The 18108-nt window shown below is 39.8% G+C and overlaps 1 protein-coding gene across 5 annotated transcripts; it reads right to left on the bottom strand.

Annotated features, from left to right (window-relative positions):
- Positions 1 to 1667: 1667 nt before the first annotated feature.
- On the bottom strand, positions 1668 to 13642 carry LOC149045984 (uncharacterized). 5 transcript variants are annotated; one of them, XR_016186713.1, is made up of 5 exons: positions 13485 to 13642; positions 9272 to 9394; positions 3536 to 3631; positions 2914 to 3211; positions 1668 to 2762 (listed from the first exon to the last, which is right to left on the bottom strand). XR_016186713.1 is itself a non-coding variant. In XM_089206757.1 (4 exons), the coding sequence occupies exons 1-4, from the start codon at positions 13519 to 13521 to the stop codon at positions 3139 to 3141; spliced, it is 354 nt and encodes a 117-aa protein (XP_089062883.1). In that variant the 5' UTR covers positions 13522 to 13637; the 3' UTR covers positions 1668 to 3138. The 5 variants fall into 5 exon arrangements, 2 of the variants coding, with proteins under 2 accessions (XP_089062883.1, XP_089062882.1); XR_016186712.1 differs by having other exon boundaries at positions 3536 to 5557; positions 13485 to 13637; XR_016186714.1 differs by having other exon boundaries at positions 2914 to 3236; positions 13485 to 13637.
- Positions 13643 to 18108: the final 4466 nt, after the last annotated feature.

Below are 18108 nucleotides of genomic sequence, written 5' to 3'. Positions count from 1 at the left end.
TGGGAGCCGTTTCTTAGGATGTCACGCTACGCACTCCTTTAGTTCGTTGCGCGACAGAGAATGTTTTGTCACATCTTGTCGTTTGAAGTAGTCCGCACCTATGTCTAATTCGCTCAACTTTTCCCATTTCTTTGGATAGAGTTATAAAATGAGATATAAACCTCGATATTTTCAGATTTTATATCCTCTAGTTTCATTGGTAGCCGTCACGCAACGCGCTCCTCTTGCATGTAATGCGACAGTTATGATGTTTTGTCATATATCGTTGGAGGCCAGGAAAAAGAAATTACCTTCCACTTTGGAAGATGGTGCCTTATTTTCTTTATCGAAAGCGTCCTCATCATGAGATAATATTGATGAATTTTTTTTCCACGATTGCAAACTTAACTAAAACAGCCTGTTTCAAAAAACCGGAACTTTCTTGAAACTGAGGAGGGCCGACCGAGGGGATTTTTTAACGGCTAAATTGTGGCCATTTTTCTGCTGCGGTTAACCCAGAATAACACAAAGTAACATACTGAGGGAAGGAAAGATTTTTAAATTTTTTTTTCTATAATTAAACAGTTAAAATTTGTCAATTTTTTACGTCTAACAGCTAGTTTTTTGACCGATCTACTGCTAACGGTTAACCCCATTGAGACCCTCGACTGGGTGACATGCAAGATGTGAAATAAAAATAGTGTTATAAGGTGGCATTCGCAATTTGAATTTAGAGTGCTGGTTTTTTGAGGAGTAAGGATCAAACTGGGAGAGACGGGCATGGGAAGAGCGTTGTCACAGATCCACTGGGCATTCCTGTTATGTTCGATCTAAAATGCTTAATTAAGTTAACGCAAAAAAAAAATATATCATGCGAGATATTCCCCGACGTCAAGACGAGCAACGATAAATCTCCTTCCCTCTTTAAAGAACGTGAACCGGATCCGAAAAGTCAGTAAGCCCTGATATTTTGACTTCACCCCAGATCTAAAAAACTGCGACAACGTAAATGTTTTAGGGGGGCGTCTCTACTGACGATAGCATATATATTACTGTCATTTTCAAGAAAGAGCCATGGGAAGGGGGGAGGGGTGGGTCGAGGTTCCGTTTATCCTCCCGGTCGGGAGTGTAAATGGCTTCGTGGTTTCATGTGTAGCATCAAAGGGCGGATTCTCAAGAATCTTAGAGCTACGATTTCAGAAGGTAAAGATATGAATTTCCCTGAGTAATTGCTGGACTTAGGCTTCTTTCGTCTGCTTGGACTTTCTCTTCGTGCTCCATAACTCTACTCCATCTACCCACCTTACGGCGGTTTTTTAGTATATGCCATACAGGTGAATAGAGCTCTTCACGTGGGGTGATTGGCTAATTTGGAATTAATAGTCGAACATGCATTAAGCGGTCGGTTGTAAAATTCCCGATTTTTTTCCTCTTAAACATTCTCACTTTCAACGCTTTTCAACGATTTATTCACGAATCGCGCCATTTTTTGCTTTAAATTGCATCTTTTTCCTAGCCAATGAGAAGCTACACTAAAATCAAAACAACCAATCAGATTTCAAGGCTTGTTTAAAGTAACCGATCAAATTGCAGAAAAAATTTTGCAACTTTTGTTTCCAAAAGACTCACTTTTCCCCCCAAAAGATGGATGAATTTTCAAACCGACTCTGTGCTGCATCAATAAAACGTTTGAACTGACCAAGTCCTTTATTTGGGAACTTCAAAATGGATGTAATAAAGTGGTAATTGAACCGCGTGTCGTGCAATTTTAGTCTGAAATCATACTTGTGATTTCAAATCGAACTCGCGCTGCACGCTCGTTCGATTTCAACCCCAATTGCACTCCACTCGGTTTAATTACCATTATTAATTACCAAGAGGTCTAACTGTTAGAATTCTAATTTATTGTTATGGTTTTTACGCTGCATCATCATTTTGTTAATTTTATTCGATACATTTTTGAGCGATTTTTTAAAATAAACTACACATTAAAAGAAATGATAAATTATGGTATAAAATGTTCTTTTCTTGTCTTTTGTTATTAACCTGTATCAAACGGTGATAACATTCAGTGATTACTCAATCACGCGTTAAACACGGTTGCTCGATTTAACTGTCCTGGTAAATTTATGAAAGAATGAAATGGATAGTTATAAGACAAAAAGACGAGTTCCCTGATGTCATTACCCTCTGGAATGTACGCCGGTATTTTCGCAAGTTCCTGCCGGACACTCTTAAAGATAAAAAAAATCGGTCATCACTGTTTCCGTTAGGCTACGGACCGATTATTTTCACAATCGTTATACTTGTTTTGCCCCAAACGATAGCTTAATGAATCGTGTACATTTATATTTGCGGCGCGACCCTTTTCGCCCGCGCAACTTTAAAGGAACAATAAAGCCAGTAGTGTTAGTAATTAAGAATCAGAGTTCTCCACAACTTTATGACAATATTTTATCACGTTAAAAAATAACTTCCAAATATTATTAGTTATCATTTAAACTTCTATTTGATACGATCTCATCAGCCAAAACTTTAACTTACAACTTTGAAATAGAAGACAATTTCAAGAACGTATGAGGAAAGCAAGTTTAACTTTGCTTGAATATTGGCCCTTGTTAAGAGATTAGTGTATCCGGCGCTCACCGGAAGACTTTCTTTCAACATTAAGAACATATCCACGGGGTCAATGAATGACAGTCAGAGATATGGTCCAACTGATCAATATCGTTATTTCCTCAACTGCAGAGGGCTTTGTTTTCCTCGTTCCGGATATATGCAAACTGAAGACGAAAAAAGTGATACAATATTAAAACAAGAGGGCTACCAAAAGGTTTTATAATACTAAAATATCTAAACGATGCAAGACAAGAGGAAAGCAACTAAGTACGATTTGAAAAGAGTTAGTAAATATATCGTTGCTGATTGTTGCACCTTGCACATTGGCAATTTTCACTCTTCCATTTTTCAATTTCCTCTTTTGCATCTGGCTTTGATCCAAATAGGGTCAACTTCGACCATAAAGTCCTCTATGTATTACATTCCAACAGTCCTTCAGAACAGCTTGGGTTGGATTCGATTATGAATGTAGCTTTCTAACTTTCGTTACGTTGAAGCCCATCTCGCCAGCGAGATCACGAATGGCGCAATGGATCACGCTTAACTATCAGCTGTCTCCACACTCTGAATGATAAACTGCCGATGACGTTGTTGGCTTTGCAAAACTGTGAACCTAGTTTTGAGATCAGATAAAGAACCTAAAGATAAACCTTTATAGAATGAGCAATGAATTCTTTGTGATATAAATTACTGAGCTTCCAGAAATGGTTTAGTAACGTTGACCTTGCCATTCAGTTAATTGTTATTGAATAGTGAGGGAGAAACACAGCGGGCTCATATAATACTGGTTACGAAGACCTTTTGGATTAACTATCAAGATACCGACATTCAGGAAAATGAAAATGACAAACCAACTCATTTCCAGCGAAAATTTGACTTTGGTTCAAATGATTATCACTGAATAAGCAACTGGCTATCTCAGAGATCATGTGCAGACCTGTCTCATCCATTGTTTCTCCACGTGCTTGTCCAGAAATGTTCAAATCTTTTACGTTGACCTGACTCTCTTCAACTGGATGAATAGTCTCCAAAACTAGATGTACCAATAAAAGAGAGACAAACTTAACCATTTCTCTAATTATGATAAAATAAGGAGTCAGACTACCGATGCTTCCTTTAGTTTTACGTTACTAAATCACAAGAACTCTAATAATGAGTCAAGGCAACACGTTTGGTCCGTACCAGGCATAAAGAAGAATACATGGTCGATACCTATGTGCTTGGGAACTCGGCACCTAAAATATGAACCAGGCCGAAAAACAAGGTTGGCGTAAATCGCAAATTATGGACGACTTGTTCACTTGGCTACGTGCCAGTCGTAAAGGAATAAACTTGGTTTATTCTTCCATCTTGGAGTTATTTGAGTAACTGAATGCTGCAGACTGACATGAGTGGGGTGATGGTGGAACCCTAAACGATCGATAGGAATCCTTTTTAATTACCACTCTCGATAAGGAGCATAAATGCTTATCTTTGATACTAGCTGGAAGTTTTAATAACTCTCACTCTATTTAGTATTAAATACAGATTAAGAGCTTCTTTAATTTGCTGATTATGATGAGAAGGACATGGGTGGGTAAAGAACATCTACAGCATATGAATAGAGTACGAATGAAGAACTTGGTCAGCTAGAGCCAGGGCTCATTGAGGGAGACAAGTTGAAGGAACTGGTCTCCGCGAAAAGTTGCTCGGTCCGCATCACCTCCAAAACAGGATCAAAGCCATCACGAAAATTTGCATCTTAAGACTTTGGTCACATTTTGTATGATTACCTGCTTTTACAACACAATCTCGTCGCTGAAATCAGTTGCATGAACCCAAATCAAAGTGGGTTTTGGAAGCCGTAAACGTGGAGACGCAGGGTAGATAACCAGTCATTCTGTCACAGTGAGGGAAGAACGTAGTCGACCTCTGAGTCATATGTAATTTAACCGAGCGGGTTGCAAGTGATTTTCTAATACTTTCAAAACATACTTGCGATCCTGCCGATCACAGGGTGAAAGGGAAATAGAAATTCTAATTCTAATAGGCAATACTTCAATACCTCCACAGGTTACCCTATATTTCGCAATCTCATACTCTTTGAATCAGCTTCTTAAAACAGATCACCATCGTATCTAACACTATCTATCGTTTGTCGAAAAGTCGAAGTCAACTATGATGAGGGGGTGGGGGAGAGGGGAGGGTGGGTTATGTTCGGGAAAAGGAAAACACAAGACATTTTATGTAGAAAGTCTATATCCTCTTCGTCTTTACGCCAAAAGATTCATCTTGATGAAAATCATCACATCAAGTGAAAACCTTTTCATTCTCATTTGGCCTTTTGTAGACATTAGTGTAACGAGCTTCACTAGAAGGCCTTCTTCGAACATTAAGAACATATCCACGGCGTCAATGAATGACAGTCAGAGTTACAGTCGAACTAATGAAGATCGTTACTTCCTCAATTGCATTTTTTTTTTTGTTTTTGATATCCCTGTTCCATGAGGAAACTGAAGACGAAAGAAGTGAAACTGTATTTTGAAAATAGGGGCAAAGATGAGGTTTTGTCATACAGAAATATGTTACATAATATGAGGCAAGAGTAATGAAACTGAGTACAATATACTAGAAAGAGTTTAGTAAACAAATCGACCCAGTTAATTGTGGCACCTTGCACATTGGCAATTTGCCTTTATCCACCTTTCAACGTCTTGTTTCACATCGTCTCTACCAGTTTCTTCTAGTTTAACCATTAGGTCATCTATGGTTGAATTCATGCAGCCTTTCAGAACTGCTTGCGTTGGACTAGGCATCGCCTGAAACTTGAAAATTCTCTTCACATCAAAGCCCATCTTGTCGGCGAGGTCACGAAAATCACCTTTCAACGGACGCAATGGATCTAGCTTACTCATCAGTTCTCTCCACACGCTGAATGGTAACATGGCGATGACGTTTTTGGCTTTGCAAAGCTGTGAAGCTAGTTTGTAGATCAGATAAAGAAAACACATCTTTACAGAATGAGCAATGATTTCTTTGAGATATAAATCATAAACTCTTTTACTCTACGGCGAAGCTGCTAGTGACGTTAAAATGACATTTAAGTAGACAGCTGCCTATTCGGAAATGACAAGTGGGAGAGAATTGCGGAGGATATCCAGGGCGTAAAACTGCGCCTAACACAGGCGCCAATGCGACTAAATTTTTCACTTTGGCGACCAAATCCTGAAAAGTAGTAACCAAATTGGCGACCAGAATGCTTCATCATAACCATACCTAGAGATATAGTGAATGAAAAAGATTTGCAAAGATAAATCCGCGGCAAACTTTCTCGTTAAGTTCGTTTCCAAAACGCAGCACATGCGTCTAGATCGAAAACTAGACGCCATCTTGGATTTAGGTGAGTTTAAGGTTGTATATCATCCAACATAGTGTCCACTTTGTAGAACTTAATTTTGGAGGGTTTATCTAGAACTCTCATAGCGTAAAAAATGGGTTTTTTTGTCTCTAAAAATGGCGACCAACGTTTTTTGAATTGGCTACCACTTTGAAAAAATTAGAAGCCAAGTGGCTGTCAGAAAAAAAAAATTTTACGCCCTGATATCCTGACCTAAGGAATTTTTTAAAGCTATTTATGAATGAAGGTCGAAGATAGTTCACCCCTACTATATCTGTGATCAAGACCCTCTGGATTAATTCCGCTGATATCGACATGTAGAGAAGGAGAGTTTATCAACCAATACAGAAATTTGGATGAAGAGACAATTAATAGAGGCAATCGCATCGGGCCAAGTAGAATTAGGGATTAATATCATGTGTGCTTAAATTGCCCAAGTCACGCAAGGACGATCGCGACCTTATTTGCGCTCAGGTCACGTGGTCTGTATTAGGTGAACAATCTCAACAAGTATATATGTGTTATTGATAAATTTTGAAGTCAACATGGCTGCATATTGGCCGATCTCTTTTTCCACGTTTTTACTGAGACAAAGTCGAGGTCCATAAAAGCGAAAGAAAAAAGATTTATTAAATTAAAAGGATTTAGTATGTAGCAAAAAGATTTCGCCTTATTAAGAGTCAATAATGATATACTCAAAGTCCAAATAGACGACAACCGCTTTCTATATAGCTGCAGTCAAAGGTAGATATAAGGTCGCATGGCTGCGAGTAGCAGACGTTGACTCACTGAAGATGTTTTGTCAAAATTTTCCTACTATGTTGTGTTTCAATAAAACTTTTATTTGAGACTCACTGCATCCAATTTTGAGAAAGTTACAAAAAGAAAAAGACCTTCCTCTGAATATTTATTGAGGGCTGTCACTGAGCTTCCATGGTGTGACTGTTGTCTATCTCTCAGGTTCTCATAATTAAAATGTTGAGGTGATCTGCTCTTTAATCAGATATATTGGAAGGATAACATTTTCCAGATTTAATAAAAGATTATTTTGATCATGTAGGCTTTGGTCTTTTTGGCATAATCATGAATGAAAAAGCTAAGAACCCCCTAAATTCATCATGGTAGAGAAATATTCACTACTACATGTCTACTAGGAGAGAGAGGAGATTGTCCAAACACAAAGCATGTTTGGTTTCTATGAATTTCGTTATAGTACAAGAAGGCTTGAGTAATCACACGGGGATGATACAAATGAGGTCGTTAAGGTATTGCTTCTTATTTGCCTCCTGATCACTTTTATACAATGCTTTAAGCGACTTTGCTAATATTGCATCCAAATGAAATCTGGGATTGGCCAACTCTGTACCAGCTCCCTCAAGGGGCATGTCGTTTCGCATGACCTCAACCTTTGCTGTTGTTGTAGTGTGAGATGTAGAGCCAAAAATCCCTCGAAATTTCTTCTTCTTTCCCTGATAGGCCGAGGAGATCATTAATCTGTGTGGTAATGTGAAAATGACTGGGAACATCCCGAAAGGTTCAAAATTTTAAACAAAAACCTTTTATTTCCAATTCGTGGGTTCGTGTAGAAGTTCGTAAGAAGTTTTCGCACCTTCCACTTACCTTTGTTAAAGCCTTAAGGTAAAATAGCACACTGGCTAAGTGTGGGCCTGATTCGGCAAGGCCTGCCTTGCATCCCATCCAAACAATGAGGGCAGTTCATTGTCCCTTCCTTAGCAATAATAATCCAAATGTGAACCAAGATATCGCTCGTGCGCTGCGAGTGCCGCACTTTTGCCAACACCACGAACTTGTTTGCGATGATATGTCCTTCAGCGTTGTAAACAAAGCCCGACACCATTTGATTGTTGGCCTCGAGACTGCGGAAGGCTTTAAATTGTTTCTGCGTGTAAAAGCTTGTCTCAATAACCAAATAGCAAAGCAAATCTATGGATTCCACCTGAGGTAAGCAACCAGGCTCCAATGGTTTCCTATCTATCAAAACAGCATCGATTCCGATAGTGGAGGTCTTCTTTAGATAGCCCTCTGTGACTTTTAGAGACAATGGAATTTGGACGACATGGTTTGGATCAGACGAAGGAATAGTAATTTTTTTCGGTGCACGCCATAGATTTTTTTTTAAATCGTAAAATGAAAAGAGTTGTAAATTTGGACCATTTTTGCATATAAATAATAGCCGAAACATGTGACTCAAATCTGCACCAACATGGCGGAAATTAATTCTGTGGCATCACGTGAAAACGACCTGAACAGACATCGTGACGTACGCGGCGGCGAATAAGGTCTATTTCTGCAACTTCTGTAAATGCAAGTGATATTAATCCTTAACTATACCGGGAAACATGCGATTACTTGTTTATGAAGTAAAGGGCAAAATCACTTCTTATTCAGATGGTCAACATGGCACACTGTTGCGCAATTTCGTAGGAAGCCATGTCCAGTTAGCGTCGATGAACTGTAAAACGCACGAATCAGCTGATTGAAATTTTATCGTTGTACAACAAGTTAAGCCGTTATGGTTTTTTTAAACGTTTAAAAGTTGCATTGAAAGGTTCAAACGCTACTCAGAGTCAACAGGACGCTGAAGTATCTTCATGAAAAATAATTTAAGTGTTGTTACAGCGACTGAAATCGTACACAGGTTGGCCTGAGGTACACGAGGCAGCAAATGTTGGACAATTTTGTGGTAATAGCTGACTCATTGCACCTCTTGGCTTGTCAACGACTCCTAACATTATTTGTTGTTCTCGCTCGTCTCCTGAGTCAAAATCTTAGGTTGATGTGTGCCTGTAATATTATTCATTTTGCACTTCGGAACTTTTCAGCTTCGTCACCACAGTTTTCCTAGCGCTATATTGATCATCTTTTCTGAGGCGGTGAGCTCTTTTTCATTTTCTGAACTCGGCATAAAATTTCAACAAAGTTTTGTCAAGAGTTTCGCAGTTGCACACCTCTGATTTTTTTCCTGCTCTCCTTGATTTGCCTACTTCACGAAAACGGTTTTCAGTATTCTGTTCATTTTCGGTGGTTTGTCTCGTTTCTTCAATAAATACATCATTCACTGCTTCTAAAGGAGACACTTTCGTTTCTAAAACAACCAGAAACAATATAATTTTTTCGCTGTTGCCAAGAGACCTAAGAATCAATCAACTTCGAGTAATTATACCCGGGGTAATCATCAAAGTTAACGATAAATGTCCACTGTCCCAGTCAATCAGAATTTCGTTATTTTGCCCTCTACATTATAAGTTATGATAATCTCACAGATCATGAGCAAACCTTTTTCTTCCAAGGCCTCTTTATTCGCTTGTCCAGGGAGTGCGAGTTCGTATTGAACCTCTGACAACAAACCATCTTCAAGAAGGTGGACAACCTCTTCAGCAAGATGCACAATCTGTGTGACTGGAAGTATAAATAAAAAAGGGACGCCTTAGAGTAGAGGGTGTACAGCGATGCTCCTAGTCATTTCTTTAAATAATTTTAAAATATTGAGAGAGAGAATGTAGGTGATTCCCTAAGGCTTGAGTGACTGAAATTAAATTAAGGTAGTTATAGCAGGTCAAGGAAATTAAATTCGGCCAGTAACAGGCAGTAAGAGAGATATGTGATCGAAACTCGGAACACCGCCATAAGGAGAGCATTCACTTTTCTCTCAGAAGAAGGGCCTCATCGTAAATTTCAATGAGATGGACATGGGTGAGCAATGACAAAGGAGCATAGAACGAGTGAAGAACGTCGATAGTCAGACCTCATTTAGGGACAAGTCTGATAAAATTCGGCTGAAGAGACAATGAATTTCTCAACTGTTCCAAAGTCATGTCGTTGCCACTTCTACTCGCGAAGTTTATAGGTAGCTGTACACACGGAGCACTCTGACGCAAAGACCACTCGTTTTTTCAATTGACTACTTGGGGTTAGCAAGCAGTGAGGGAGGAACATAGTCGGCCCCTAAGCCCTGGATGACTATAACCTTGTCAATTGATTGTCTCAGTGGTATCAGGAGGAATGAAAGAAGCGTAGTCAGACTCTTACGCCAAATTGCAAGCGTCCCCACAGGCGGCCCAAGCTCCAGCTGTGAGATGATCATCTTGCGTAATAACAGTCATGGCGGAATTATAAGAGTTTGTATGGGAATATTTACGACCGCTCTAAGGAATAAAAAAATACGTCAAATTCTCAAAAAAAAATACCTCACCTTACTTCCACAGCGTATTGCTTGTTATCTGATCGCTTACTTTGATGAAAAGAGCCCATTTGAGCGAGTTGTTCATTTCGAGGTTTTCAACGTACATAAGAAAAGCCCAAGGCTGAACACTCCATTTCCGAACGCCTGAGCCGAGAAGCGAAAAATCCAAGCTCAAAATGACCGGGCGGCCACAAATCCAACGCAGAATCCAAGCACATACACTGTAGTTTCATTTCAATTCACTAAAAACTCAATCGTCCTCGTGCAACCGACACTAAGCCGCAGTTTGCTTCAAAAATTTCCAGTTTAGAGGTTTCTAACAGCCCGCGGCCACATCAACCTTGACACACGACCGTTGAAAACCAGCTTGGTAACCCTACCTCCTTTTTAAACTGAGCCTCTCCGGGGACCATACCGTCAGTTATCGTCAATAAATTGTTTTAGAACCACGGGTCCCCTCAGTAGAAATCGATCAAGAGGCTATTGTTTCGATCGGACTCAGGATTTCGCTGGCGTCTGCGAGGTTATCTTCTTCAAAATCGTAGTGAAACAAAACCCTAATAATGAAGAATGAAAATTTCCGTCTGTCTAGCACAGAAGCAAAGGAAAAGTAATAATTCAAAGAAAAATAATTTGTACATTTGGATTTAAATTGTCCATTTCCATGCGTGAAAATATTAACACGGATATCCAGCAACAATACTTACCACGATTTCCATTTCAGATACGAGTTCGAATTGATTACGTCCTTGCTGCAACCGTGGAATAGACTATTTTTTACAGACGACATTTTTATCTTTTGAAATTAAAAGGAAATTATCGAGATTTACTAGATCAGCTATGCGGTTTGCAACTATGCTTGTAAATTATTTTGAATTTGTAAACATTTCCGGAGGCGAATTCGATTGGCCGAGCGAAACAATAGCCTCTTGATCGATTTCTACTGAGGGGACCCGTGGTTCTAAAACAATTTATTGACGATAACTGACGGTATGGTCCCCGGAGAGGCTCAGTTTAAAAAGGAGGTAGGGTTACCAAGCTGGTTTTCAACGGTCGTGTGTCAAGGTTGATGTGGCCGCGGGCTGTTAGAAACCTCTAAACTGGAAATTTTTGAAGCAAACTGCGGCTTAGTGTCGGTTGCACGAGGACGATTGAGTTTTTAGTGAATTGAAATGAAACTACAGTGTATGTGCTTGGATTCTGCGTTGGATTTGTGGCCGCCCGGTCATTTTGAGCTTGGATTTTTCGCTTCTCGGCTCAGGCGTTCGGAAATGGAGTGTTCAGCCTTGGGCTTTTCTTATGTACGTTGAAAACCTCGAAATGAACAACTCGCTCAAATGGGCTCTTTTCATCAAAGTAAGCGATCAGATAACAAGCAATACGCTGTGGAAGTAAGGTGAGGTATTTTTTTTTGAGAATTTGACGTATTTTTTTATTCCTTAGAGCGGTCGTAAATATTCCCATACAAACTCTTATAATTCCGCCATGACTGTTATTACGCAAGATGATCATCTCACAGCTGGAGCTTGGGCCGCCTGTGGCGTCCCAAGTTCACGTCTCGAGGAAAAGGAAAAGATTAATTGGTAACAGCATCACATTTTGTATGACGCGGTGCTAAGTTACGCGAGGAACCGTTGAGAATTTCGACCGTTGTCATTCCGATTGGCAATTTTTCACCCAAAGTTCACGATTTAAGATCATCCCAACCTGGAAAATGCCTCTATTCCAAAACTCCTTGTGCATTACACTGAAAACGAGCGTTTTCCACCAGCGTTTCCAAGTTCGCTTCCTTCTACCTCTGCTTTTGATGTCAAGATCGGACACGGCCGCGGAAGAAGCTTGGGTCCTAGGTAAATTTTCTCTCGACCGTATATGTAGAGATGTTAGACGTATATCAAGGTAAGCGACGTGGGTGGTAACCGCCTCCGCTTGGACTACGGTCGAAAATCGTAGTGTGTAGCCTTAATTCTGTCTTATAACAGGAATAACAGTGATAGCGAAGCAAGTCTAAAACGCGGGCAGAGAACACCAGAAACCACAACGGACACTCAAAGAATGAGTAAGTTTCATCAATCTTTAGTATAAAACATTCATGTTTTTGAACATTTAGCGTCGTAAATCGACCATATTTCTTTCCCCACACTATGGTCTACTATTTCTTATATCGCATTCAAATTCCCAAAGGCTCCTCGCGTAACTTTACACCTCGTCACGCAGCGCGTGACGCGTTCAAGAATTAATCTTTTACTTTTTCTCGAGACGTGAGCCTGGGATGCCTGTGGCTGAACAAGAAGGATGTGAATGAGTGGGTGAGTTTTGGAAACAGTTAAAATGGAGAAGCAGGGCGAAGAAGCCAGTCATTCTATCAATTCATACTTGAGGGGAGGGGTGGGGGGCGTATTGGGGTCTATTAGAAACTGCAAAACCGTACAAAAAATAATCGCAAACGCCCCAAAAAGTTCGATCAAAACTTAAACCTGCATGAAATACTCGTCGCCCTTCCGCTCATAGTAAAAAAACGTGGCACGATCCACAACTTAGGGTCCTCGAGCTTCTTCCGTTGCCAGCGCGTGAGGCGCGTTGAAAGCCATATTTTGCCAACCGATCGACTTGAGTGCTCCACACTGCAAGGCCAAATCTTGAGCGCTATTTGAGACGCGTGACCTCCTAAGGATCCTTGCGATATTCTAACTTTGCAAAGCTATTTTGGTGATATTTGGTTTGTCACGCATTCCTCTCAATAACATTTTCGTTTCGCGTCGCTATTTGAGTTCAGAAGGTGACATGTCCATCTCACTAGAATACATACCTATTATTTCGTACGCCTCCATTTTGAAGAAACGATATAAGCCCGTTAAAGAACGTTAGGCCTTGAAAACGGAAGTCTACAGTCGGCATCTCACTAAAAGAGCACTTTGCAAAAGAGAAACTAACCACCATCTCCGCAAAAATGATTTGTGCATTGTGAGCATTGCTTTATATAGCCCAGAGGTCGTCACATAATTTTTGACTTGGCAAAAAGTGATTTGCCGACGTTGAGTATGCTCCTTACATCAAAGAAAACTACGCCACCACTCGAGGTCAAACCAAATTTAGAACGCTTGATGTAATTTTCCGAGAACTAGAGTCACGGCTACGATTTCCCGCCAAAACTCTTCGGTTAATGATATGCTTTGCATATAATTAATTGTCATATTATGTAACGAAACTTTCCGTGACATAGCGGCGGAATCTATGTCAATCATTGAGGAACGCAATCATGAAACAAAAACTAAAGCAGAGTACTTCAATAGGCTATCTTCGTACCTTTCCTTCCACACTCGTTTCGTACTTGGGCCGCCATTGTGGGAAAACGGTTAAAGAACGTTACGCTAAGGTAATAAAAGTCCACAGTCTGTCTTTTTCATAAGAAATTCACTAGCATAAGACAACCTCACCTTCCACCATCTTCACAAAAGTAATCTAAGGATCGTGAATATTACCTTAATAAAACCCAAAGGTCATCAGCTCTCTTTGACGTGGCAAACAGTGATTTGCCAACGCTAGAACACGTGCCTTAGTGAAAGAGGAAGAAAGTAAACCACACCACTGCAATGGCCAATCATAGCAAATGTCAATACCATTCAAGGTCGAGCCAACTTTAGAGCACGTGATGTGATTTTCCGAGAAGTACAAGAACCACGAGGGCGTCATGTGGGATGTGACTTTAGAAAGAAAAACACATGTCCCCAAAATCAGTTTGTTATTTAGCAAGCTTAAACGGCAGAAATCGCCAGAAACTACGACGGACACACAGGATGTAAGTAAGTTTTACTGATTTTACGAGTAAAATGTTAATATTTCGAAATATTTATCGTTGTAAATTGACCATATTTCGTTCCTAAACGGTTCCTCCCGTAACTTTTTACACCGAATCACACAAACGCGTGACGTTTTATAAATTAATCTTGGCTTTTTGTCCAGACGTGAGCTTGGGCCACCTGTGCACTAGGAAGCATTTCCTTCATTTTTTCATACAATAAAATGCTGGAATTTATATTTTTATGTCTCTTTCGTTTTGTGCTAGAAAATTTTAGACTTTTTTTCTGTGAGTACATCAGCTCATCAAAACTCTCCTTCTTACCTCCGCATACTTAATTAAGGCTGTACAAAATAGTTTTGTCTTTTTATTATTTTGTGAGCTCAATGCCTTTGTAGTCAGGTATCGATCTCAAGATGCAATCATTGTAGTTTGGCTCGCCTGAAGGGTTTCCACTCATGACGAACAAACAGGATTTCTATCGAGAGTTAATCGTGTATCATTCATGTGCTGTTGGTTGCGCGTTAAAATTTTGTATTTGCCGTAAAACATACTACCGAACTGCCGCTCGCTGTACGAAGGCACCACAGAAATTTAGACTCCTCGAGAAGATATACCAAATGCTTCCGCTTGATATGAAATATTTGGTAGTCTCTTACTCTTTAGATCAGTCTCCTAAATTAGATCACCGAGGTATTGAGCGCGATTTAACTTATGTAGTAAAAATTCGAAGCCAAACATCATGAAAATCTCACAGAGAAAATTTAAACTTATTTTGGTGTTGTCGTTATTTTCCCGCGTGACTTTCGATTTCTAATCAGAAGCAACAGCTAAAGCTTATCACAAATTACACCCTCCAGAAAAAAAGTGGATAAATTCAGTCGGTATGTGCCCTGCCATCAAATTAATAGCCATGCGAACAAATTTGTTTGGCTTCGCTTTATCTTAAATCATGTTCGAAGCCCGTTGGGTGGTTAATCTTCGGAAATGGGAAGGCAGGAAACCCCACCTTATTTTACTTAGAGAACACCTCTTAAAATGTTATTCGACGTCACAAAATTACCAAGCAACTTTTCAGACTTCGAGCGAATGGTTTACGCTGTTTACTGCTTATGTGCTGTAACAGTTTATATACGTGTCTTTGTGGTACTACAAATAAAACTCTCGACCGATATGAAGTTGGAAAACTTAGCTTACAATTTTGACACAACTACAATTAGCTCAACTCTTAACTCAACAAATTGGGTTTTTCAACTGAATTGATGTGAATTGGCCACTTTAGTGAGAATATAAAGCTGCCGTTTCGAGCGTTAGCCCTTTGTCAGAGCGAAGCTAGAAACTTCAGGTGTACATTTTTGGCAGAAGGCAATTGTGGAGTCATCAAACGGAGAAAGAAACCCGCGTAAATCGTATCATTGCAGACAATGACATGAAATTATTGATGCTCCAGCCGTAAACAAAACCTAGAATAAAATCGCAACTTTAACCATCGAATACTCATTGTTACACAATTTTTAACAACAAAAGCGTGACCGCCCCTGAGGCTAGATCTAAAAAAATAAGGAAAAGGGAAAAACCCCCTGTATTGTTAACAAATTAAGAGTTTCCGGAAAAATCCCATGTATCGTTCACTGCTGTTAATTATGTCAACACTTGTCTGGCCATGTCAAGTGTCCTGTCAAAATAGCTGTCTGTCGATATTGAAAAATCAAGCCTCGTATGTTGTAGAGCGGCAAAACGAGGTATCGTGGTCGTTTAATATCGAGAGCTTTTGATCTGGTTTACCAGAAACCTTGAGTAGGATGCGACGAAGACATCTCATATGGAAGATGTTCTAGGCAGTCATCGGACCATGTCCATGACTAGCGCAATTGCGACAAACACTTTCTCTCGTGACTAAAAAGCCTAATTCTAGAACGGCAGACACGGCCGCATCCACTGCACACAAAGACACATGCCACTGGAACACACGTTGCTTTGTTCATTTCTGCTCTTCTCTAAGCTCTTCTTTCAACGGCTTCAGCTTTCAGCCTTTCCTCTCCCGCCTGGAGAGCCAGACTGCACACAGACCTCCAATCACTCCGATCTGCAGCATGTAGCTCCCAGTTATCTGTTGGCAGGCCAGTGGCGAGCATATCTTGATTTGTGATAATCCAACCAATTCAGGGTACACCCTTTCAGCAATCTTTTGAAGGCGGTATAATGCTACTCGGGCAAACAGCTTTCCAGCAATGCACAGAAGTGAGATGCCACATGAGTGATCCCAACATATTTAATAAAATAATTCAAATAGTACGCGCGCTCTAATTGGCCATAAAACCATTTTACATGAGCGTACGTAAACACGGTTTTCGTTCCTCTTTCATTAGTTATTTTATAAAAGAAATGTAGAATGGTTTCCGTGTTGACATAGCCTGATGTAAACACGCGGGAGGTTGGGAGAACACTCGATAAGCTGGAAACCACTCCGCTTCGCGTCGTGGTTTCCTACGCTTATCTCTTATATCTCTTATCTCTTGGCTAAATCAAAGGAAACTTTTTATCAGTTGGTCTGTTAAACCAATTTCAGCACAATGCGATTGTGGAGTTACTACCCACGTAAATCGTATCACTGCGGACAATAACATGAAATTATTGCCGCTCCAGCCGTTAACAAAACCTAGAATAACATCGCAACTTTAACCTTCAAATATTCATTGCTACACACTTTTTAACAACGAAGAACGTGACCGCAAGGTCTAAAAGATAAGGAAAAGGAAGACCTTTATATATTGTTAACACACCGAGAGTTTCCGGTAAAAATCCAATGTATTGTGAATATGTCTGCACTTGATTGGCCGTGAAAAAATTTTTTTTCTCTCAAAATAGTTCTCTGTCGATATTGCTTTTTTTAACTTCTCGCCGATAAACTGCGAAGCGGAAAAGAATGCTCAGAGTTCTGAAGAGGAAATGAAAGAATAGCTGGGAGAGATAGGAAGCCGAGTACGTACTTGTTCTTAGTGCCACTTGTTTTTTTCGTATCCGGCGGAGTCTAAGAAGAGGGAATGGCCCCCATACATTGATATTTGCGGCGGGACCCTCTTCGCCCGCGCAACTTTAAAGGGACGATAAAGCCAGTGGTGTTAGAAATTAGTATCAGAGTTCTGAATGCACTAAAATAACATCCCAACCCAATGACAACATATTATCATGTCAGAATAATTTCTAAATATTATATTTATCATTTAAATTTCTATTTGGTAGGATCACATTGGCCAAAACTTTAATTTACGGATTTGAAATAGAAGACAATAAAAAGAACGTATGAGGAAAGCAGGTTTATCTTTGATTGAATATTGGCCCTTGTTGAGACATAAAGTTTATCCAGCGTTCACTAGAAGGCCTTCTTTGAACATTGATTAATAACATATCCACAGATATCAGAGATATGGTCCAACTTATCAGAAACGTTATATCCTCGACTACAGGGGGCTTTGATTTTCTCGTTCCGGATATGAACAAACTGAAGACGAAAGAAGTGGTACAATATTAAATTAAGAGGGCAACGAGTAGGTGTTATAATACTCAAATATCTAACACGATGCAAGCTAAGAGAAAAACAACTTAGAACGATTTGAAAAGGAGTTAGTAAATAAATTAATCCCGTAACTAATTTTTGCACCTTGCTCATTGGCAATTTTCTCTCATCCACCTTTCAATTTCTTCTTTCGCATCTGGCTTTGGTCCAATTTCGTCTACTTTAACTGTAAGGTCATCTTTGATAACATTCCAACAGCCCTTCAGAACAGATTGGGTTGGATTTGATAACGAATGTAACTTTAAAACTTTCGTCACTTTGAAGCCCATCTCGGCAGCGAGATCACAAATGGCGCAAAGGATCAAGCTTAACCATATCAAACTCATGGGGTACAAATAGTCTTAACATGAATGTAGTGACCACGCCCACTTGAACGCCCCACTCAAATCGAGTGTAGTTTTCGAATGTTTTACCATTGTGCGGATTCTCTACGGAAAAAGCACTCAATGTACCTCTGAAATATTAAACTATAATATTGTGGCTTTCTATTTCGCTAATTTTCTAACTTTAAGGTAAAGTTTTTCCCTCGTCATTTTTGCCTTTTCTCCGAGCGG

Source organism: Pocillopora damicornis, chromosome 5 (assembly GCF_964200805.1).
Source record: "Pocillopora damicornis chromosome 5, jaPocDami1.2, whole genome shotgun sequence".
In the NCBI taxonomy this organism is placed as follows: domain Eukaryota; kingdom Metazoa; phylum Cnidaria; class Anthozoa; order Scleractinia; family Pocilloporidae; genus Pocillopora; species Pocillopora damicornis.
This window is presented reverse-complemented; position numbering and strand designations above follow the sequence as displayed.